General features: G+C 42.7%; 1 protein-coding gene and 2 long non-coding RNA genes across 5 annotated transcripts in view; 2 read left to right on the top strand and 1 right to left on the bottom strand.

The window, feature by feature from the left end:
- Positions 1-502: 502 nt before the first annotated feature.
- LOC142052436 (uncharacterized) lies at positions 503-3,111 on the bottom strand. Of its 2 annotated transcripts, none has more exons than XR_012658837.1 (4): positions 2,937-3,111; positions 2,217-2,303; positions 1,541-1,656; positions 503-858 (listed from the first exon to the last, which is right to left on the bottom strand). It is a non-coding gene; the product is annotated as an uncharacterized LOC142052436 (long non-coding RNA). The 2 variants fall into 2 exon arrangements; XR_012658836.1 differs by lacking the exon at positions 2,937-3,111 and adding an exon at positions 2,670-2,798.
- The window catches only part of ZEB1 (zinc finger E-box binding homeobox 1), a 122,105-nt gene continuing 100,661 nt past the window's right edge, over positions 2,226-23,669 (top strand). The window contains exon 1 of one of the 2 annotated variants that reach the window (XM_075082514.1): positions 2,226-2,317. Coding sequence is in view for 1 of the 2 variants with exons in the window: in XM_075082513.1 (XP_074938614.1) it covers positions 2,437-2,494 (58 nt within the window). In the remaining variant the exon portion in view is untranslated. Of the gene's footprint in view, positions 2,318-2,370; positions 2,495-23,669 lie in introns of those variants that run through there. The other variant, XM_075082513.1, reaches the window with a different exon arrangement.
- On the top strand, positions 3,669-15,082 carry LOC142052437 (uncharacterized). Its single transcript, XR_012658838.1, has 2 exons — positions 3,669-4,471; positions 14,293-15,082. It is a non-coding gene; the product is annotated as an uncharacterized LOC142052437 (long non-coding RNA).

Below are 23,669 nucleotides of genomic sequence, written 5' to 3'. Positions count from 1 at the left end.
TCTCAGGAGACTAATGCTCAAACAGACACTATGACTATTTGAAAAAGAGCAATAAGAAACACCAGGAGACTGTTTCTCTCCTCATTCTGTTCGGGGACATAAATCGCTCACAACGAAGAAACAAGAATTCTTATCCAGAGGTGAAAAGTGACAAAACTCAACTAAAAAAAAAGCTACTTGAAAGTCACTTAAAGCGGGGCCTGGAATTTTGTGCATGCATGCATGGGAATATTGTTACAAATCCACAAATATATTTACAGACATGTTATTATTTGTATTTTTACAACTACCTTCTAAAACATGATGAATTTTAAGGAACTGAAAACTTTGCATGAAACCTGTACATGATATTTTGGTTAAATTCATCCACAGAATTATAAAAATGCCCAAGAATTCCAAAACACCTTAAGCCCTCATTTGCAAGCAGTTTCACAGGTATCTTCTGTACAAAAACTTGACAAGCAAAGATGCTTGTCTCTTGCTTGTCGGATGCTTGTCCGACAAGCCGGACAAAAACAAGATTCTGCCTTAAACTTGGCAATTCACTCACTCAAAATATTGCTGACAAGTTGCATTTCTATCTTGCAGTTGGCTTCATGTTGTGGTCCTTAGCCCCCCTTGTATTCAGGGTTCAGTGCTCCCAGCTAGCGCCAGATCTAATGCTTTAAAATGACTTCTGTTCGTCCATCAAAGACTTCGTACTGTTTGATTTGTTACCATTCTTTAACAACTCTCAGGTAGATCCTCAATAAACTGTTGAAGTCAGCATCCAACACACACTGGGTAAAGATACATATGTAAAAACACTACACCTAAATTTATGAATGTATTGAGAGATATCAGATGATTTATCTGTACCTGTAAAGAAGGACAACAACTGTTTTCATGTGAGTACCCAAATCCCTGACTCATGTACATTTCTGAGGGTACAATTAATCTTTAAAAAATTCCTCTAGATCTTTACCTAACTCTGCATCCATTTTAGCCCTATACACCTTTTCTAAGCATTTCTGATTGTACTGGCTTTGGGGGAAGCTTCACGTGCAAGGTAGCTCCATGAACTGCTGGTGTTCAATATTTCATTTTCTAGAGATATATTTACACTCTTTCCACGAGATGAGATGATGTTACAGCATGTGAACATACAGCACGTGGAGATGATGCAGGATAGCTAAAGGCCTTGAATTCAGTACTGCATCAATTACTTTTTGAAAGTATCCCGTTAACACAAATGCTTTCACTGAAAGTTAATTTGTTTGGATAAAAGAATTCCTCAGAAGCAGAGAATTATAAATTCTACAGAATCATCCCAAGATAAGAGAAAAAAAAAAAAGGAAATAAGAAAGCCTATAAACAATTTTACTATTTTATTGCCTGAAGTGAAAAGCAAGAATAAATAAATAGTACGAGTGTTTGATGGTAATGTTTTAATTTTTAACACATTAAATACGTTTATTAAGCCCAAACGAGGCTGTCTGTTAATTATCTGTAAAAAATGGCTCCCTCCTCTTTTTATTTTTTAGGACATAGAATTTTATACCTCTCCTCCTCTCCGTAAAAGCGGGAAGTGTGATTAAGGAAAGCCCGAGAATGACAGATTTCGCACGCGGTGAGAACAGCGTCGTTCTCGTCCAGCTGTTCGTTTCTTGGTTAGACCTGTAAGGCAAGATTACCGTCACGATGTGAATCAGCCGGCGCTCCCCCGGCCGGCTTACGGTAAGGGGCCCGCGGGGGGGGCCGGGCTGCAGAGGCGGGGGCAGCGGCGACCCCGAGGCGGTGACAGCTCCGCGGCCGCTCTGGCCCCGGGGGCGGGTGCCCGGCCCGGGGCAGCCCCGCCAGGCTCGCCTCAGCCCCGCCGTACCTGGGGCGGCTGCTGGCGCTCCGCAGGCCGCGGGACGGAAGGCACCTGGCAGCGGGGCGGGGGAGCGGGCCGGTCCCTCCGGGCGGCGACGCGGGGCGGAACTCCTCCTGGGGCCGCACCGATAGCGGGGATCTCCCTCCACCGCCCTGGGGGCCGGCGCCCCCCGCCCTCTCCGCCCCGCCGGGCTCCCGCCCCCTCGGCCCGCCCCGCCCCGCCCCGCCCGGCGGGGATCCCCCCCCTGCTGCCGGCGGAGGGCCGGAACGGGGTGGGGGGGACGGGACACCCTCGGAGGGTCGGGGGTCCCCGGACGGCGCCGCCGCCGCTCCGCCAGCCCCTCGTCCGCCGCACCCGGTACCTGCGGCAGCAACTTTTCCCCCGCCGCCGTTCAAACGTCCTGCCGTAAAGCGCCCGTCTCCCCTGGCAACAAGGTTCCGGCCGAGCACTAGGTGTAGGAAGGTGATGTAAAAGTAAAACCACCCAGTGTCGTAAACCAGGTCCGGGGGGGAGGGGAGGGGAGGGAGGGGGGAGGGCGGGGGAGGAGGTGACTGGAGCATTTAGACACAAGCGAGAGGATCATGGCGGATGGCCCCAGGTGTAAGCGCAGGAAGCAGGCGAACCCGAGGCGCAATAACGGTCAGTCAGCCCGCGGGGTAGCGGCCCGGCGGCGCTGGGGCGGCGGCGGGGCCGGGGCGGGGGCCGGGCAGGGCCGTCCCGGGCGCGGAGGGGGGAGGTCGGGCGGGCGCGAAAGTAATTCCCCCGCCGCTCCTCGCCGGGAGCCCGGCTCCCTCCGCACCGTTATATCCGCTACCTGGTGCCTCCCTCGCCGCGCCGCGCTGCGCTGCCCGCCTCCCTCCTCCGCCTAGCGGTGCCTCCGCACTCCGCCGCCTGTCCGGGACCGTTACACGCTGCCTTCCCCCACACGCCCCGCGACCGCCCCGCCGCCGCTGCGGGGAGCGGGCTCGGGGGGCCCCCCCCGGCCGCGCCGCCGCCCTCCGGCCCGGGCGGGGACGCCGAGCGCCGGGGGAGCCTCCGCCGCCCGGCCGGCCTCAGCAGCCCCAACTCCGAAACTTGTTACCTGCGCGCCCCGGCGGAGCGGAGCGGGGCCTCCCCCGCCTCGAGCCCCCCCGAACCCCGGCCCCGCGGGCGGGCTGGCCCCGCCGCCCGCCCGGGAGCGCCTCTCCACCGCCCGCCGGAGTTCCCCCTCGCTTGCCCGGCAGCAGCGGGCCGGCTCCTCGCTCCCGGCCGGCGCCGCGGGGCGGGCTGGTGTTCGCCTCTCGGGGGGCGGCGGCGGCGGGGGACGCCGGCCGTCACCGGGGGGGCGGCGGCGGGGCACGGCCGCGGAGCGCGGCCGGCGGGGGAGGCACCCTGCCCGCGGCGGGCGGCGATTCGCGCGGGGGCAGCGCGGCGCTGCCGCCCCGGGCCGGCGGGAGGGGGCCGGCGGCCCCGCCACTCGCTTTCACCGCTTTTTCGCCTCCTCCTCCTCCCCCTCCCCGCCGAGAGTTGGTGCCCGCGGCCGCCCGGCCCGGGGCGGCGGGGAAGGGAGGGCTGCTCCCGGGCGGCGGGGGCGGGCGGGCGGCGAAGTTTCTTCCTTTCCCTCTGGCTTCGGAGGTACCTGTTTGTATAATAATGGGTGGTAACGGTTTGGCCGGGGGCCCCCGCTCCGCTCCCCGTGCCTGTGTGACCAACTGCTGCAGTCTATATAAGGAATTACATTTACATTTCAGACTTAAGGGCTGCCGTGGGGTTGGGTTGTTGTTCCCCCCCCCCCCCCCCCCCCCCCCCTTTGGTACGTGTGTTACTTTAAGATGCATTTGAAAGGTACACGGTGGGGGGAATAAACGCTCGTAACACCCACTCTGTACTTATTTTCTGGAAAATGGAGAAGTAGTTCAGTTCTCGTAGCGACTCTTCTCAATGGGATGTAAAGCAGGAGATTTTGTAACCTTCCTTGGCGATTTTAGGTTTTATGTGGCATTTCCTGTGCGGGGTCACAGATAGAAAGGCTTTCGCCTGTGATCCGAGATGTTTTCGTATGCAGTGAACGGTCTCCGAAATAGATCAGAGTCACCACCGGTGCTTCTCCTCTCTAATCCTGACCGTTTCGGGCGTAACGTGGCGATAAATAACGGCTTTTCCAGGGTCTAACGGGTTGATTTGATTGCTTTGAACTTAGGAGGGTTTTCCTAATTTTGCTGTCTGCGTTTTCTAGCAAGTATTTTTGTTTGCACACTCGTGTTATTAATTCCTTGTCCTAGTGTAAATATTTATATTTAGCTCATGATTTGGCTGTGCTAAAGGTAAGTTTGGAAAGTGCTTTTCTCTTTACCTTATTAAAAATGTTGATGATCAGAGAAAGGGGCTTTTCTTGTTGCTGACGACATGTGTGTGACATGTGAGTCGGAACCACCCAGCGTCAGTGTAGGAGCTGTAAACATGTTTACCTGAACAGGAAAGAAAATGGATTTTTCTCTTAGAGATCCAGTGATATGAATATCATACTCTTGGAGCATATCAACAGATGACTTGAGACAAATTTTCTGAAAGCTTAGCTTTTGAAATCAACGGAGGAAAGAGATTCTTGATTGCTGCAGCAAATGGCAACTTGTGCAGGTAGAAAAAAAAATGGTGTTTAGTTTTCTCCTGCATGCATGTCAGCCCCCTCCTGTCTGCTGCTTTCATTCTCAAGGGAGGGATTTATTTACCACGCTTGCTGTCAGTGTTTTTTCCTTTGTGCGTAATATTAGAAAACCAGATTTGAGGCTGTTTAGCATGAAACGTTTCGTCTGCAGCATGTATCACTCACAGAAAACAAAAGGTGTATAAGACATGGTATCGTTCCAGGTATCTTTCATCCTCATCACTTTTGGATCTCATCACTGCACCTGTTTTATTACAAAAAGCCTCTGAGTCTTTATCAGCCAGCTCTGCAAGGTAGAATTGTAGTATGTTTTGGTTCAGGCGGTTTTGGTTCCTTTTTTTGAGGAATTGAAACCAACTTAAGTCATTGTGCATTGGAGAATCAGGATCGGTTAGATAATAGATTCTGGATAATAGAGATTTTCAGCAGTGGGTTTGTGTTTGACTTGCAAATGTTTACTAAAGAAAATGGCTAGAAAAATGTTAACCCTTTAACCTTTAAAATAAATAGGTATGAGACTTGTTCTTCTAAATCTCTAAATACACTTTGCTGTTATAGATTAATATCTTCTGCTAATGAGAGATCAGTGTACAGGAGATGCTACGGCAACTGTTACAGTATACACTAAATCAATTTTATGCTGTTCCAGTTACCTTTTCCCCCCATTTTCTCACAGAATGTGAGATTATGAGAGATTACACTTGACATCCAGTATACTGGTTAATAATAATGGGCTATGGCATCGAGTTGTTATACTGTAACCTTCTGTTTATCTGTTGATAAACTTAACACAGCTATTCTCGTGCTGTAAACTTTTTGTTTCCTTTTTTTTTTTTTTCTTCTTCCCCCTCTCTGCATTTGAGAGCCAGAACTTAACAGCTGCCATCCTGATGCATTAACTGTAGCTGGAAAGACAGTTTTATCTTCTTAACTCTAGAGCTGGTTCCTTTTCTACCTTGTTTATTGGCCCTACAGGAGATCAGCAAAAGAGCAGATTGGGGCTGCCATTAAAGCCTCCCCTTACAAGAACATCTGAAAAAAACTATCCTGTGTCATTGTCCTTACTTCTGGCTGGTACAAAAAACATCTGCTAGAGCAAAGGAGTTAGCAGAGTGTTGGGACGATAGTACCATTCTGATAAAGCAGGAACATAGGGCTCTCTTCATGTCTACCTGCTCCCCTTCACCTCCTCTTTTGATAGAGAAATGGGGAGGAGAAGAGAGGGATGTGATTTTTGCCAGTCATCTGCATTGCCACACTATGCGAATCCTGTGTGGACTTTAAATAGATTCAGTATCAGCAAAGGTTTTGTATTCTGAGTTGGCTTGCGGATCAGGATTAGTTGCTTTCTTAGCATCTCTTATATACATTACAGGATTGGCTTAATTCTTACTTTCCATTTTGCTGTTAAACACATCTTGCTCTTCAGCAATGCTGTGAGACAAGTTAAAAAAAGTAAAATATTTTAAAGTGTCTCTTATCAGAGGGTTAAAAAGATATCAACCTTTTATACTGATATTCTGAAAATAATGTAAGTATGCCCTCAGGTCTTCAGATGCATATTTAATGGTGAAAAGAAGAATGTATGAAACTGAGTAAATTCTGCATGCTGTCAGGTATATGTGAGGAGAGGGTATGAGGTGGGCTTTTTTTTTCCGCCCCACCCCCTGGTAACAGTGGGTTTATTACTAAAAGATTATGCAGATTGACTTGTTAGAGTGCCATTTCAGTTGTTTTGCAGTTGGATTTCCTCTCTTTTTATTAGATAATAATTCCATATAAAGTTTTGTTACAAAGCTAAGGACTGTAAGAAGATCATAAATGCCTTTGAATAAGGTAAAAGCACGGTGCATTTCTGTTAGCTCCAAGGTGTTAACTACTGGCAGGATGTCAGGTGTTAGTGGCGCTTGGGACACAACATTCCTTGTTGTGCCTTTCTTCTCTTGCCCCCCTTCCTTACTTTTTCACTAGGTATCATGTTTTCACTGCAGCATTAATTTAAATTTGCAATTTGGGAATTGAGGAATGTAGCCCAAGTTAAAATTCCAGCCACACTGAGCAGGTCTACATGGACAACTGAATTAACTGTTTGAGTCCAGGGAAATCTTCTCTCCTATAAACAAGTAATACTTCTGTTTCATTGTTAACTGCTGAAATATAATGGGAATACACTTTAAAATGTCGTAATTTCTTTATTTTTTCTCTCAGAAGTCAGTGCTTGTTGTTCTAACAGTTGTGAAGCAGCGTGTTGTAAGGTAATTAACTACCTGAGGCAGGGTTTAAGGCGATTAGCTGCCTGCAACAGTTCTTGCTTAGAGGACTCTGGTAAACATGCTGCTGAAACAGTTGATGAAAAGTACTAAGTAGATGGGCTTCCCTGTCATAGAAGTCATTCAGATTACATTTTTTTAGTTAAGTCTAATGAACTCAGCCCTACTTATTGTTGAATGTTTTCTGTTATATCAGATATCCCTCCCCATTGAGTCTTTCTGTTGACTTTGGGCTTTATTACAGGTCCCGTTAATAGCGGCGTTGCTGACTTGGTTAGGCCCTCGCTCTCAGTAAGTGAGCTCCACTGTCGGCAGTGCTGGGGGACGGGATTCTACAGCTGTCCTCTGCCTCCTTCTCCACTGGGAGTCAGGTGGTGGTATTAACCTGTCACTGCTTCTATAAGAAGTTTTACGGTGGGGGGAAAGAGGCTGGAGTAAACTAAAGTAAAAATACCAGTGCAATGCTTTTCTTAACATGGAAACATCTGTGTTAATAGGGTTTAAAATGCCAGTGAGGGATAGCAGACATTTTTAACATGCATGGGACTCTATTACTACATTAAAGAAATAAAACCAACTTCTGTGAAGCTTAGGTTGTGGGCTTTTTGCTTGCTTGTTTGTTTTTTAACTGATTTTTGAGTGACTGCGCTCTATTGCAGGGAAACTGTTGGAATGACACTACCTAGCCAAATGGCTCTTAAGAATCCCTACTTCTAAATTCAGCCATTATTTACCAAAAACATAAGCTCACTGATTTCAACTCATTAGCTGTTTGTAGTAATTTCAGAAACTCTAACTAATTGATATTGCAAGCTGATTAGAATACGGTGTGCTTCGTTGACTGTAAATACAATATTTAACAGAGCATACTGCATTTCTGGAGATCATAAAGATTCTGCTTGTGATAGGTTTCACACAAATACACAGAAAGAGCTTGAAAAATTGAAAACTGGTATGAAAGCCTACATAAAAACCAGAATTATTTCAAAGTACAGTTCCAGATTAACTTTCAAGTCCTAATGTCAAAATTCTTGAAGTTCTGGTCATACTTACCTGTTTGTCAAAAGGGCTCACCAGGTAGGATCTTTTCCATTATGGGCAAGTAAGCAGGACCAGGCTTGCATCTGGGGTCTCAAACTTTAGTGCTTCACTCTGACAGATATAATAGGCCTGTTATTTTTGAGAACCAAATTCTCAAGTGACTTACCCAAGGTCACACAGGAAGTCCATAGCAAGACTGAGTCTCAATCCACTTTTGATCCTTGGGACTACCCTTGCATTTGGCTTGATCTAGAGCCTTGAAGGGAAAGAACAGACTTATCATTTAGCAGTTACTATTTCTTTCAGTTTAAGTATTTAAGCTCTTTCATATTTATTGTCTTGAAATACTTGTACTTTCAGCAAACAAGTGGCAATATGCAAAACTCAGTTTTCTCTTTAGTCATTTTTAGATGGTATTAAGATAGTATCTTCACTGGTGATGTTTCCTGTTTGCATAGTCGATGTTGATGTAATGATGTGCCAGAGAAGTAGAATTTTGTCTTCTCATGTTTGTTGTATTCCCAAGGTTAAGTTCAGTGATGTGTAGGTAGACAAAAGTAAAACACAAAAGGAGGGAGTTGGCTTAAGGTCTACACTGGTAACGTCAACATCCCTACTCCAGTGCATGGCGTGTTTAGAAGACTGCTTTCTTAGAGGTCAACATCTGAGCAGAGATGATTTAATTTGATATTGGTTTTGTTGGGCTAATAATGACTAAAGAGTCTTGGCATGTGGCTGGTCTATCTAATATTTGGAAATGATTGCTAGGTAAATAAAAAAGCCTAAGTCTTCCTTAAAACAAAAATTCCCCAGAAATGTGTAAATAAATGTCAGGCTTGGAAAGTCTACTTGACTGGGACAAACACAGGCCAAGTCTAGGTTTTACCACTGTCAATGTTTGTCACAGGGGGCTGCTGCTGCTAAGGCAGAGCCATGTGCGAAGTGGCTCAGGGTGCAGAGGGATGCTGCTCCTGCCTGGGGGGCCTGGGCAGTGAGAGGCTAGGTGGGTGGTGGAGAGCACTCTGGTGTCTTTATTAGTGAAAATCCATGGTTAGCTCTAGTCACGAGACAGTGTGATAGATCAGCTAAGATAGGGACTCTACCTCGTTGAGGGAAATGCTGTTTGAAATCTTTGTTGATTTTTATTTTTAATTATTAAAAGCCGAAGCACATCACGGAGAGCAGAAGGGTGTATGTACAAGTTGGCAGGGGAGCATGGGTGAGGCAAAGGGTGTGTGTGGGAGGGAGGGAAGATGGAATAGGGAAGGGAGCGGTCTACTTTTCAGTGAAGGTCTGATGCCATATTTCTGATGCACCTTGGTGGCCTTCCAGGGAGAAACAAATCTGGTCCCTGGTTGGCTGCATGAGAAGATCACAGTGGGAAATAGCTTTGACCTCACCTGACTAGATGGTGTCTTGAAACACTGGAACTGTTGGGGGATCCTGTAGGGAGTGTGCATGTGTAGTTTTCTATAATGCTTTCTGTTTCCATGTTATGTTGGCAAGTTTTTTTTAAACCTCTCACTAAGCCGTTGCCTCAGATATTCTGATAGAGTCAGTTTCTCAAGCTCTTTGAGTGCATGGGTATTTCTCACAGTCTTGGTTTGCTTTTCTGGATGTCTAACTCCTAGTTTCTTATTTTTAAGTTATTGGAAAGAGTAACATAAGTTTGATATTTTTAAAAACTGTTCACAGTTGTAGCTTTTTAATCTTTGCTTGCCCTCCTCTTTTAAAGGACTAGGTTTGTTTTGAATTTTCCTGTTGTGTTGAGCCTCAGTTTATTTAATAATCTATTTGTCCTTTTCTTACATAGATAAGTAGAATTCCTGTGTGACAGTCGAGGAAAATGGGAAGCCCACTCAAGAAGATTGAGACTTGACAGATAAAATACTGACTATAGTTAAATGCAGCATAGCTTTATAAATCTATTTCAGTACTCCTGAGAAAAATACTACCCCATCACCACAGTATGTAAGCACCTTTCAGGCAGTAAAAAATATATGTGCTGAGTCTTCTCTTCCTGTATCTGGGCCTGTACATCTGATTCCTTGTGTGACTACCCGACAGCTTACATTCATGTGTTAGGAGGATAGGTGGTGGTAGAGCAGAAAGAAGAAATTTAAGCTTTGTGTCTTTATGTGTGGAGCACCCGGACAATGATTCAAACATTGCAGTTGGTTAGCGCTGAATATGTTAACCGGGGTTCTTCAGACTTGTACATTTCTCCCCAACTAGGGCAGAAAGGAGGCTTTTTCACTTTGCCTCGCTCTGTGCTTGTTTCTGATGCCATTACTGTAACTATATCATTTATTTTAACATGCTTTTTCAGAACAACAGAAGTTACCTAAAAATACGCTCTCATCTTTGAGAAGTCAGTACTGTTTGAAAGCAGCCTGTTTCAGTTCTCTCCTTTTCAGCTGTCGTTCCCAGCTGTCACAATCTCCTTGATGTGAGGACTTTACCCGTGTTGTTGCAAAGCAGTTTGGTTAACAACTGCTGTCACCCAAAGGTTAAAACCTGAAAACTGGCATCCTTTGTTGCTTCCCTTACAAATGTTTGCTTTCTGTTTGGTAGCATCTCCAAACTGTCGCTCTGCCTTCAGTAGGTTCCATCTATCCTATTTTTTGAGAACTATGTAAAGCAAATTAACATGTCTAATGATGAATGTATTCTTCCGGATGTGTTAGGGGGCTCAATTATGACTGAGGAAAGAGTAAAAAAGATAAATTCTTTCCTGTGCTGAGGTGACATTTCATCCTATCCAATTAGGATCTGTAAGTACAACTAGAAGTCCTTCTTGAGTGAAAGGACATGTAAAATTACTTCTTTAAATGCTAAGAACCCCGTATTATGCTGGAGTGTATCAGAAGGAAAAGAACGAACTCTTCCTTAACTATCTCTTATGTACTTCTTTTAAGTATGTGTTGGATTTGATGCAGATACCCTCTGTCTTTCTGCAAGCTCTTCTGTTTTTTAGCTTGTCACAAGTCAAGCATTAGATCAGGAACATTAGAGTAGCTGGCAAGGGCTCTGGGGATAAATAGATTATAAACCTGGCCTTTCACCATGATCCTTAGAGTGACTTTCATGGGTGATGCTTGAAATAAAGGGGTTAAAAGTGTCTGATGTGGTAGAGTATTTTTACCTATGAACTAGTGTGCCTCTCCTCATTAGGATCAAATGCTACTTGGGCCGGTGACGCTAGGGAGCACCTTCAGTTATTGTGATATGAGATGTTTTCATTATTTCAGCTAACATCCCTTTCCAGATTCTGTCTGACAGACAACTGACAGGCACTGAGGGCAGTCTTCTGTTCCATTTCGTAGAGACATCTGTCCACAGAGTGTATATGGGAGAAAGCAAAATGAAATTATAAAACATTGCAAATGTGGCATGATTGAAAAAGGCCTGGGGAAATCTAGTCCGTCTGAAAAAGTGCAAACTAAAGAACAGAAAAATTAGACTTTAAGTACAGGGATTTTGTTGCTTTTTGCTAAACAGGTAGATTTGACCTAAACAAGCAGGTTGGGTGTTTCTTTTTTTCCTAACACCATCCCCCTCCGCCGATCTAACATAATTTTTCTTAATGCCCAAAAATATAAGGGAAATGAGTTGTCCCTTCTTCCCAAATATGCTTGTTTTTTAAACACTTTTTCTCAATGCTCTGAGGAATTTCTGCTTTGTATCCTTTCAGGTATGCATCAGATTTCCTTCTTGCCACCTTCTAGTCCATTTTATTCTTTGTCCTAATTTCCTGTATGCTATCTGCTGTAAGTCGTGTGAAGTTCTAGACTGGAAAAAGAGGTACTGTTCAGAATCTAACCTGTTTATTATTCTGTCCTGTTTTATTTATGTCTTTCCATAGCCTTTCATTTTTTCCCTTGTATTCCTGGTGCAGCTATTCTTAAATTCAGGCAAAACAGAACTAGTTCCTTACTACTGGATTCATTCTTATGTTATTGTTCACAGGAAGGACCTAGGTACAGTTGGCCCCACAAAAAGCATGAGGTGGTGAATAAGGACTTTAAAGCAGATTTGGAGCTGTAATGACTGGCTTCCTTCCCTGCTGCTGTCCCTTCCCCTTCCTTGCAAAGCGTTTTCATTTGAAAAACTAAGGTGTGGTCATCGGGCATATCTGTTCTCAACTTCCAGTAATTTTTTGCTCACTACTGAGCTACGCAATAATTATATATGCAAATGTAGTATTTTTTTACCCTCTTACCTTGCACATATGGGAGAGAAAGATAAGGTTGCAGAGTACCACGGGAGATGGTGCTTCTGTTGAGGAGGTGCTGCAGATGGCCACAGGAGAAAAGTACTCGTTCTGCAGGACAAGACTCAGGGGATTACAGAACTTCTGTGACTCAAAGGCAACGAGAAAACACCATTCTTGCCAAGTTTAAATTTCAGATAGGAGCAGATTGCTGGATGACTTGTTATAATAACCTATTTTGATACATTCTAGCTATTGAGTGCTGAGAGTGAATTTGCATTTACAGTAGTAATTTGTTTTGTAGACATACAAATATATAGTTGTTATATCCAATAATTTAATCTGTTAGCCTGGCTTCAGTGCTCCCTGTGGTAACATAAGGTAATCTTCTGTCATAACGTAAGTGTTGTAGAGATACTAAAACCACAGAGACTAATTCCATGGAAAAGACTATTCTGACAACTTCTACTCTTCATGGTAAGGCTTACCTTGCACTTATTCCAGACTTTATTTTGACTGACATACTGTGTTCATGAAACCCTAAATATGTCTTGCAACAAACAGTGGAAGTAAGATAGAATCAGTTCTACCTTGCAGTCAAAATGCTGGGAGACTCTTTCTGCACAAAAGTGGAATAATAACTTAAACAGGAATGAGAAGCAAAATTGAATTGGTAGTTGTAGCCTAGGAAAAGGGAAATAGTTCCAGTGACGCATAATGCAGTATAACATGCCATAGTTCTCTGTATTTCACCACGTGATTAATCATGCCTTCAGGGATCAGCCTGCATAGCTGATGTGGTAGTTACACGGTGGAGAGGGACGACTTAAAAGGATGAGCCAGGTTTGTAACTCAGCATGTGAGTGACTAAAACTAGTGGCAGACTTTCTGTTTCTGTGAGCTAAGCCAGGTCACACAGGAGGGACAATTTTAGCTTTCCAGCTGCCAAGGGTACAAATAGACTTAGCTGAATAAAAATCAGGACACACAACAGAGGTTTATGATCCTGACAGAAAATTCTTACAGGGTATTTGATGCAGACTCATGCCTGTAGATCTGATGCTCAAAAAATAATTTTGCCAGTACTGCCTGTAAATCTGCCTGTAAAGCTGAGATGCTTTCCTTCAGAAACAAAATAAGTAAGGTGGTTAAGAACTCCAGCAAATATGGGCATTTTCTTTATTTTGGTATGAAGTGTCAAGCCTTCTTGATTTAATTACCCCAACCTCTTTTAAAACAAACAAACAACCCCCTCCCCCTTGTTATGCACTATGATATGCAAATAATTTGACTACATTTGTTTTTGCATATGTATGGTGTACCAACAGTTTGGGGTATAGGCAAAAATATACAACTCAAAAATCTGAGCTCTTTTCTAAGAGGTAAGAAAACAGAAGTGCTGAAATTGAAAACTTGCCAAATGTCTTGTTCTAATAGTTTACAGTTGCTTATATTTAGCCCTTATTTCATCTTTCTAACTTTTGCCATTATTTTTTAAACATTTTGAAGGCCTGTATAGCAAATACTCAGAATAGAAAGGTGCTTCTGACTTCTCAAGTTCGAAGATGCTCACTTACTGAGTAAAGTCTTCCATGTTTGTGCCTTAATGTGTCTTAATAGGCATCCTAGTTAAGCTGCTTTTTTTTCTTTTTTAAATGTCTCCTCAGCTTATCTACCTTTTAAAGAACTCATACGTCTTCTTTCAACAACAGAAGTGTTAAGTAGGACTGCAGTCCATGTTGGTTCATGGGTCTACTGTTGAAACACTTTGTAACTGAAGCGTGTGTGCGCATGCGCAACCACATGGGCTGTTTTCCTGCCTTTTCCTTTTGTCTGTCAAGCTTCTGGCTGATAGCAGATTAGCCATCTGAATGTGGGCAGCAAAGAGTAATGGGCTGCACAGAGTGCCTGAGGCTTCTTGCATACAATGAAATGACTCCATTATAAAGCAAAAAAATGACAAACCTCCCATGGAGGATATCTGTATTGGGGAGATGGAGAGGGTAGCTTTTGGTTTATGATCAAGTTAATGTGTGTAAAATAAACTTGATTTTTTTCAACTGTCAAAAGTATTCCTAGGTGCTTTGCAGAGTAGTGCTGAAGATTCTTCTGGCAGGAAAATACCAATGAGCTAAATGGATGATGTACTGCTTGTGCTATATGTGTGGGGGAAGGAAGGGAGTAATAGCATGATGGCTCATTTTCACTATGCAGGTGCATTTATTTTTTTTTTAAGTTCTTTTCAATTTTTTTCTTGTGTTTTGATTAGTTACAGGATTACCTAATCTGCCCTGCAGAAGTGTGTTTGGTTTATTAAGTCTTTTGGAAGATGTGCTAATACAGATTCGATGGAAATTGGCCAGAAACATGGCTGACTGAGACAGAGGGAATCCAGATGTTGGAGGAGGATATAAAATATAAAGTTGTGCCTCTGCTTGATCCAGCTCACTACAAATCTGTGTGCAGAAGCAGTAGCAGGAAAAATAACTAGGATTCCTGTCAAAGCTTTGACAGCTATACTTACCTGCTATAAGAATCTGTTGTTTAAAAAAAAACCACAAACCCAAACAACCACACCTCTCAATTGTCTACAGTCAACTGTATCTGTAAACATTAGTGGCTGCTCTTCCAGTTACAGCTTTCAAGAAGATTTTTCTGTTTTATGGCATGCAAGCTCTAAAAGGTGCTTTCCGACCCCCAACAAGGTGCACTACTTTCATTTATGCTGAATGGAGAATCTTCCTGGATTGCATCTGCTCAGGAAATGAAGACAGCTTCTGGTAAACATGGGCTTCTAAACTAACTGGCAAGTCAGCATAAAAACAATTTGGTATATAGAATATGGATAAATTACTAAAACATGCAAAATCTGTCCTAAAGTGCTTAATTTTAAAGAAACCTCTTGACTGATATTTGTTTTAGTCTGTCTCGCTCGTTGGAGTCTGGTTCAATATCTCACTGTGGACACAAACCAAGTGGACTCTGGAAATCTATGCTTTAGCAACAAAATGTACAAATTACAACTTGTAATAAAGAAAATGGGCATACTGTTTGAGTAACCTTTGTGTTATTTTTCTCATTCTGTCAGCTGCTTCCAGATCTCATTGTGGCTGTTCTGGACGTGTGTTCCATCTGTTATATGGACAGTGTCCCTTGAAGATCTCCTTTTAGCTGCACTTTACACACTAACTCTTCCCTAGTCTCTTGGATTGATTTTCCTTAAGGGAAATCCCTCCTCAAAACGTGTATTTCTTTTTTTCCCTTCCCCTCCCCCAATAAAGTCTGCACCCACCAAAGAAAAAGGGAACAACTGAGTGATTTTTTTTTTTTGAGACCAGTTATTCCACAGAACTCCACAGACACTGCTCCCTTGACAGCAGTATTGGTTCACTTTACATGCATTTTTATTTTACAGTTCAGAATTGTTTCTGTGATCATATGAGCTTTTTATGGTGCTGAACACTGTAGCTGCTTATGAAGGAAGCTGGTGATGAAACAAAAGCTAATCTCTAACAGTCAGTAGTCTGTAGATGGTGACAACTAGAGTATGTTCCAGAGTAGTTTATTAAGAGAGGATCTGTGGGGTTTTTCTCCTCTACTCTTTCCTTGTCCCATGTGATCGCTGTGGTTTACAATAGGAAGCCACTAGTTTCTGCAGTCACAGGTGGGAAGGGAGGTTGTCACTGGAAGGTAATGCGAAGATGTTTGAGTAAAAATAAGAAAGTGAACTCTCTTATGGGGGAAGGGGTTAGCTACCTATTTTACAAATCTTTCAACATCTGTGACTTAACTGGCACTTCTGAAAGCAGTATGTTGCACATTAACACAGCTTAATGCAGGGAAGTTGCATTTATGAATATGAATAAAAAATCTAGAACAATTCTTGTCTCTTATGTGATTTTTATAATCACAGGTCATACTGAGAAAAGTATTGCTGCCTTGGACTGACCTGGCCTGACATGGCTACAGTGTTGTGCCATGACTGGGTTTCAGGACAGATTTGGAAAGTTGCAGAATACCAAAACCAAAGTGGTAACACAGTTAAAAGCTCAACTTCACTTAACCAGAAGGAAATGTAAGAAATAGTTTTTGTTGTCTTAAAGGTATTTAGGTAATAGAAAAAAAATTATTCTTTTGGTAGGGTGTGTTACTTGTTGTCCTCTGTGGTATCTAGGCTACAACAGCAGAGTACCTGGTTAAAATATCACGTATGAGGAAAGTTTGCAGATGTGAAAGGACCTATGCTAAATTATTCCAAACATTCATAAAAAGTCTTGTGATGGGTATACCACAGAGGGGGCAAGTGATATGGTATGTCAGTCTGTCTGCCAAAGCTGTAGACAATTTCCAAATGTCCCTTTAAACAAATTCACTGCAACCAGGAATTTTTGAGAACTTCAATTGCATCTTGTACCTAATAGTTTGAAAATAAACATTTAGTTAACTAGTGTGGTTGAGGTTCTGTATTTAAAAATACACTAGTAAAATATAGTCCTGGTACTAATAGACAGGATTATCTTTCAATTTTAACTGCTTTTGGCTTGATATTTGAGATCACTTTGTAATTTCTCATTGGCAAGTACTAGTGTAGCAGAGCTGGAATCCTGAATTTAGGGCACAATAATTACAGCCACCAGCCACAGAGCTGTGGAGTGCCTCAGGTGTGGGGGAGAAGGCTGAAACATGAAAATTCATATTCAGAGTAGCTATCACTAGATTTAGCTCAAAATATAATCTGTTTTAAAACTTCCAGTGGACAAATCAGCTTTTGTTTGTTGACTGTAGTGAGGAAAAGGAGGCAAGATCTTAATGTCTCCTGTGTAAAGTATCTAACATGTAAACTGTGAAATTACAGAAGGCCTTGTACAAATGAAGGTGCAATGTTTGACACACAATGAGATGCCTGGAGGATACAAGCCTGGAAGATGCTGCCTTGTATCTTCCCCCAGTTCTGCTTTCTTGAATCCTGATGGCCAACCCTTGCCTTAAGCATTGACAAATGCAGTGCTGTTAACATGTGGAAACTCATAGGTTTTACAGTGATTTGCTGTTGCTCCCTACTTCAGCCCAGAACCATGTAGTTACCTCAATTTTATTTGTCTGCTGTCTTCCATAGGTAGAAGTGTGTTTCTGCATTAGAAGAACTAGAGTATGTGTTTTTGTTATCTGAGATATCGTTAGCTTCTGTCTTTTCTATGTGTTGTAGGCCCTATGTGAATCCTGGTGACTCTAGTTTTGTGGGATTTCTTTTCTGTGAATGGAAAGAGTCCCTTAGATGTGCTTCAGAGGCAAATGTTAGTGTGTTATGTTTTTTCCTTATCCTAGGATCAAGTAGTTCTTATGAGAAGTTAAAGGCATTAGTACAATGTTGCTCTCTCTCCTAGTAGTGAGGTAGTGAACTTTGTCACGCTATCTCTAGCTGTCCAAGAACTTAAAGATTTTAAGATATGCAGAGCTACAGTATATTTTCATCTCCTTTCTTCCCCCTCCTCCTTTTCCAAGGAAGACTATTTTAGAGAAGGGGAAAAAATGCTACCAAAAAACCCAAACCCAACAAAAAAGCCAAATCAATGTTTTTGAGCTTAAATAAGGCTTATGATTATCTATGCTGTAATAATAGGTGGTTTAGGTTTCTTGGAGCAATTCATGCAATTGTGCAAAACCTATGAGTACTTCAGACGCTGTCTGTTATAGTCAGGAACTCTTTAATTTGGGTAGCGTGCGAAGACTGAACTGTAATCCTCAGCAGACCAGCCTGTCCTGTAGGAGACCAAGGAGCATCAAGCTCTGTTTTGGAGGAGGCACGTGTTCAGAATCTTTCAGCTTCAATCACATGTGCTTGCCCTTAGATTTCCTTCTGGTTTGCAAGGGTGTCCTGGAAAACCACACAGCCAAAAGCATGTTAGTATTACTGCCTTGGATGCTATTGATTAGATATAATCAATACCTCTGCTATTGGGGCTTTTTGGGGGTGTTCTTTTGTTGTTTGTGGTGGGTTTTTTTTGTGGTTTTTTTTTTTTTCATCAAATCTTATTCCTATGTACCTCACAGATTCCGGAACTTTCTGGTAGCCACCACAGCCATTTACAAAACTCAGAATATTGTAAAACTAATAAGCAACTGCACCAGCATGACAAATCTCTCTGCTTATGCAGCATGACAGAATAGGAGGGATTTCTGTACTATCCTGAACACGACCTGCCAGTCATTAGGATAGCAACGTGCTTTGTTCCCACTGGGGGATGGAAGGGATCTGGAGATCCCTCCAAGTGAGGCTTGTCTTGCCTTGTGATGTCTGTGTTGTCAGCCTCATAGTATCACGTGAGCAAGAATAAGATTTTCTTAGTCATCTCTCCTGTCCCAAACCATTTAGAAGTTGTCCTTATTTTTTATGTTCTTCTCTATTTCTGCAAGCGGGGCACTCATGGAAAGCCTGTTACATGTGGGTTTCCATGTAGGCATGAGAGCTCTGGAACAAAATATTCAGTCTTTGAGATGATGTCAATCTTCTATTTAAATTGGATTCTTAGTTATTCATGGGGGAAGGTTGCAGATGAAAAAGTCATATTGGGCATCTGGAGGTTGGAGATGGCCTATTTCTGTAGCCAAAAAGAAAAAGCATGTTTTGTGCTTCCTTGAGAGTGCCTTGGGGCTTTTTTCCCCATCTGTCAAAAGGATAAAGGCTGTCTGCTGCCCAAAGGTTATTTAAATTGATGCCCGAGTGTATGAGCTGAGAGCATGTAATGCAACTAATTCCTGTTGGCTAATGACGCACATCCCACTAAACACAGGCCATCTTCCTACTTCCTTGAGAAGCAGCCAGTTGTGGGTCCTATGTCTGTTGTTACCAAATCACATGCCTTTGGTGGAAACCTCAAGGAGGAGAGGCTGTTTTTTGGCGGATGCACTCAAAAATGCCTTGGCATAGGAGCTAGGGGTAGTAGTAGGAGATGTTGATGCCATACCATTCAACTTTGGGGAAGTATGGGTTGCTAACAAAGTGACAGAAACCTGTCTATTTGTCAGCTACTGCAAATGAGCATCCTTGTGTGAAACCACCTCCTGTAATAATGTGAGGTCTGAGATTTTTTTTCTCCTGTAAAGAAGTTTACTGGTGGCAACGTGCTATGTTATGTCATACATAAAGGCATATAGTTGTTCCTAGGAAAACATTGCCTCAGAAATGCTGCTTTTTAGGGAGTAGACCTCTTCATCTGCAGTAAAAACAAGTAACAACTTGTTTGCTGAGCTGTGACCTGTTTTGGAGTGACAGTCTTGCAGCTCACTGAATCGACAGCTGGGCTTACCACTGTGCGGCCCGTAGCTGAGAGCACACTTCACAAAGGCTTTGGAAGAATACATTTCTTTTCCTGCTCTGTTGTTATTTCTCAGCAGGTTTTCAGTTGCTGCTCCCCCACTTCTCATAGCACTGAAGCTGCCCAGCCTGCTACTGTTTCAAGTTAGTTTCTAATGCACCTTCTTTAAACATCCTTAATGAAGGTTGGAAGACTCAAATAAGATTTGATAAACTGAGAAGATCAATGAAAAGTTATTTAATAAAGCTTTTTGAGGTCTCTGGTTTAGTGAAGTGATTTAAATGTGACTTTTTTTATGCTTGAATCAGCTGATCAACCTTTAGTTAGGTAGAAAACACTGATTTAAAGGGGAAGGCATATAAATACTTCGTTCAGACCTTCTTTCTAATAATAATTCAGTATTCTGCAGATGAACGATGTGAGTTGACATCAAGAATCTGTCTAAAAAGGAAAATTATTCATCATTTCTAGATGAGACAGTGCCAGTTGTGAGAATTAAATGTTTGTCCAGAAATTTTTAGCAAATTGTTAGCTCAGAGATAAACATGCTATGAAATATTCTTGGCTGGCACAGACTATATGTCGGTATCTGTGGTGTTAGGGCTTTAAACTAGTTCATTTTAAATACTAGCAAACAGCAGCTGAAACGCTGCTGAATGACCTCTGACATAGGGACCCATGAATGCCCCAAGTATGATTTCACTTTCACCACGTTCTTTGTGAATCTGAATGCTTGTCAAATCAGATGTGTGTTTAGACCTTTTCACTGAATGTGCTTGGAGGGAAAGAACAAAGCCTGAGGTCAACTTGGCATAATCCCTGCGTTTATCTTTATTCTATTATAGTGGCTTCTGGGGGGGATGGAGTAACTATTCTCTGAGGTGAAAGTGCAAGTAGAGTGTAGGTAGGCTATTCGTCTTTTCTTCCAGACTTTCCCAACAACCTAGCTGGTCTCCCATGATTTAATTACGTTAATACACAGCTGACTAGGCAGATTGCTGGTCGATCCATGTGATCTGCTGTTTGTTCTACGGATCGCTATTTTGTAGAGGCTGCACCTATCTGCTGATGTAAACAAACACATATAGCTTGTCTTGGGTAGCGCATGCAGAAATGGGTCTGTGTCACATAGTGCTTTGTTCTGCCCAGTGGAGATGGGAGGGGAAATAACATGGATTTTTATACTACAACTAGTTTTGCTTCAGTGTGAACCATGTTTTTATCTTAAGAGGTGAACAGCTTCATATACTGTATGGTACATAAGTATTTTTTGCTTTTGCAGGCTATTAGTCACTCCTTACTTGAGTATGACTAAGTCTGCTATTACCCGTTCAAATTGGGAAAGCCTTTGTCTCTAAGGGAAGAACTGTAGAGTTCTTCTACATGATTGTTATAGACTTCTTGCAGTATTTTTAGATTTTACTCCTGTGGTAGATTCACTTCACAATACAGGATTGTTTCTGTGGAGCTGGAGTGGTCTGAATCTGTAAACGAGCTATTGTGTGGTAAGTACAAGTGGGTGGAGGAACTATATGACAAAAGGCCTAGTTACCTTTACAGTTTGTTCGCTGTACCTCATACACTTTGTTTCAGAAGAAAAGCACTATTCAAAGACTTGAGTATAAGGAGGCAGTCTTTCACACAAGGCTTGTGGGAAATTTCTCTCCAACTTGTGGGTTTTCAGCTTGTGTAGATTTACCCTGCGCCTTCTGAGGCTTTCCCCGAAACGGCTTAAAACGCCTCTCTGAACCCTCCGTACCTCGCGGGGTGAGCACTTCCTAATCTGACACTTTGGCCCGTGTTTTCCACCTTACATGTGCCCTTGTTTGGTGTTTTTCTGTTTACTTTTTAATGAAACCTTGCAAAGTTCATTTTAAAGTAAAGAGGGGTTTGGTTTGTTTTTAAGGGCTTTCAAACTAGGAAATAACTTGCCCTCATTAACTTCAGAGATTAAAAGGAACGTTAACCAACAAGGAGATCTCTCTCTTGCTCTCCTTTTTTTTTTTTTTTTTTAAACTAAACATAATAAGATTCATTGTGGAAGCATGAGTGTGTGTTTTTTAGTTGTTTTTTTTTTAAACTAAACTTTGAAGCTTGATGTTCTTTGTGTTAAATCTGCAGTTCCCTTTAGCTTCTTCCACCTGTTTCACTGTTTACTTTCTCTTTTCATAGCTTAGTGGAAAAGTGCTTAAAAACCTGTTCATTCTGCTTGAAAAGAGCACCTAATTTTCAGATTTAAAACACTCACACAAAGACTTACTGATGAGCTGGATGGTTTGGGTTTTTTGTTGGTGTTGTTTTTTTAAAAGAATTGAGTTATTTCAGTCCATCTTGGAAGAGAGGAGAACGAGTGCTCTGGGGAGCGCAGGGCTCTGCTTCACTTGCCTGACCCAGGCGAGCTGGGGTGGCGGAAGAGGAGTGGCTGCTCCTCTCCTTTGCTGGATGTGAATGCTCAGAGCAGGCTCCTGTTTCCATTGCAGAAGCAACTGAAGGAGTTGTCAGCCTCACAGGTCACAGCCCAGCACACGAGCTGGAACTAACAGGCTCCAGCCCAGCTGAGGAATTTTAAAATGAAGTAACGGAGGCCTGGACCTATGCCCACGTTAGCTGTCTGTGCTGTGGAGGCAGTAGCCACTCGCAGGAAGGCAGAAGAGGTATTTGGAGTTAGGAAGCAGTCTGATAGGGTTTCAGTAATAGCTTTCATTATTTGTCAGCTGCATCCTTTCAAGTTTTGCATGTGTTGGAGACAGACATTTTCAGCTTCCAAGAATGGAAGCTTAGTGCTACTAATAACTGCTCCAGGGGTGTAATTCTGAGGAACCTACTGTCATCATCGTTATCTCTTCCTGCTTTAAGGAATAAGTTTAGTGCTTTCGTTCAATACTGTCGAGATAATTTTGCTCAGAGCCTTGGACAGGCTGAGCAGCATGGTGTGCTTTTTTTGTGTGGGGTCACTCTCCCCCTTCACATCGCAACCTGCTATAATCTAGTTATCTGGATGTTGCACTTACACACAGAGTGCCACCAGCCTGCATCCAGAAGACTACATATCCAGCTAATGTCTTTGTTGCATGCTTAGTTTAATTGTATAACATTAATGACAGCAAGAACTGGCATCTCAAAACTCCCTTGCTCTTGCAGGCTGTAAACTTTAAGTTATATCTAGAATATCCACCTACAAATAGATGCCACAATGTTTACTGTTTCACAGTATAGCAAAACTCTGAACAATTCCAGCATAATTGAGTGAAACTGATACATGTTTTTCAGAGCTGTTTATGAGCTCTCATCTGCTAATCTTGAGTACTGGTAAATAATACCAGAAAATCCTTTGCTTGTATTAATCAGAACTAAAAGGCAACAGTCAAATGTTTACTTCTGTAATATCAAGGTTTTTTAATTGGTAAATCAAACCTCCCTTTCTTAAAATGCCACTTATGCTCTTATATAATGGCAGCTTTTCTTCTATTTCTGCTTCCCTCCTCTTCTGTCAGGCTATGAAACTGCATGCTGTGTAAGAGTGTCTCTTTTCTTTATGTTCCCTTTTTCAAGACTGTTCCAGTCTTGAGATGTGAAGGGGGGTTTTCTAGTAACTAATGCTGCCATGGCTAGTCCATTGGCTGCCAAATCTGGTATGTTCTCTTAGGGTGGTTTTTTTTTGTTTTTAACTTCTAGCGGTGTGAAGGTGGGATTTGGAGAAGCAGCTCTACCAGCTGTGAAGTGAAAGGCTGAACTGGAGGAGCAATGCTGAAGGAAACAAACCTGCTGTTTTGTGCCTAGTTGCAAAGTAATAAATCCATAATTGCTCTGAAGGTTTTCCAAGAAGATCAAAATAACTGATCATCTTCTACCAGTTTCAGGTGGGAAGATAAGCAACAGAGAGATGAAGCTAGGGAGTGAATTAGTGGCAGAGCAGGGAACAGCCAGTCAAACCTGCTATTAAGCAGCATTTCTTTTAAGTAATATGAATATTAAGGAAGTAACAGCGCTCTTGTTTTTAGAAATTATACAGTGCTAAAAATTCATCACAGAACCAGCAAAACAATCTAGCTCTGTGCTGCTGATCTAATTTTACAGTTGATCACATGCAGTTTAGTTTAAACAGCAGCTCTATACTTCAGTAATACCAACAGTTGTCAATTCAGGAATGTAAATTTAACATGTCTGATCTTGCATTTCTCTTACTGTTCTAAATACAAGTGCCTGGGGCAGTAACTCTAATGTGCCTTAAAGGCTATCTAATTTGGAATAGCTAAGACTGTAAAGCCACAGGCAGAAGTGCACTCAAAGCCACAGTGCCTGGCAGAATAGCTGACCAGAAGCCTGCCAT

Source organism: Phalacrocorax aristotelis, chromosome 2 (assembly GCF_949628215.1).
Source record: "Phalacrocorax aristotelis chromosome 2, bGulAri2.1, whole genome shotgun sequence".
In the NCBI taxonomy this organism is placed as follows: Eukaryota; Metazoa; Chordata; class Aves; order Suliformes; family Phalacrocoracidae; genus Phalacrocorax; species Phalacrocorax aristotelis.
This window is presented reverse-complemented; position numbering and strand designations above follow the sequence as displayed.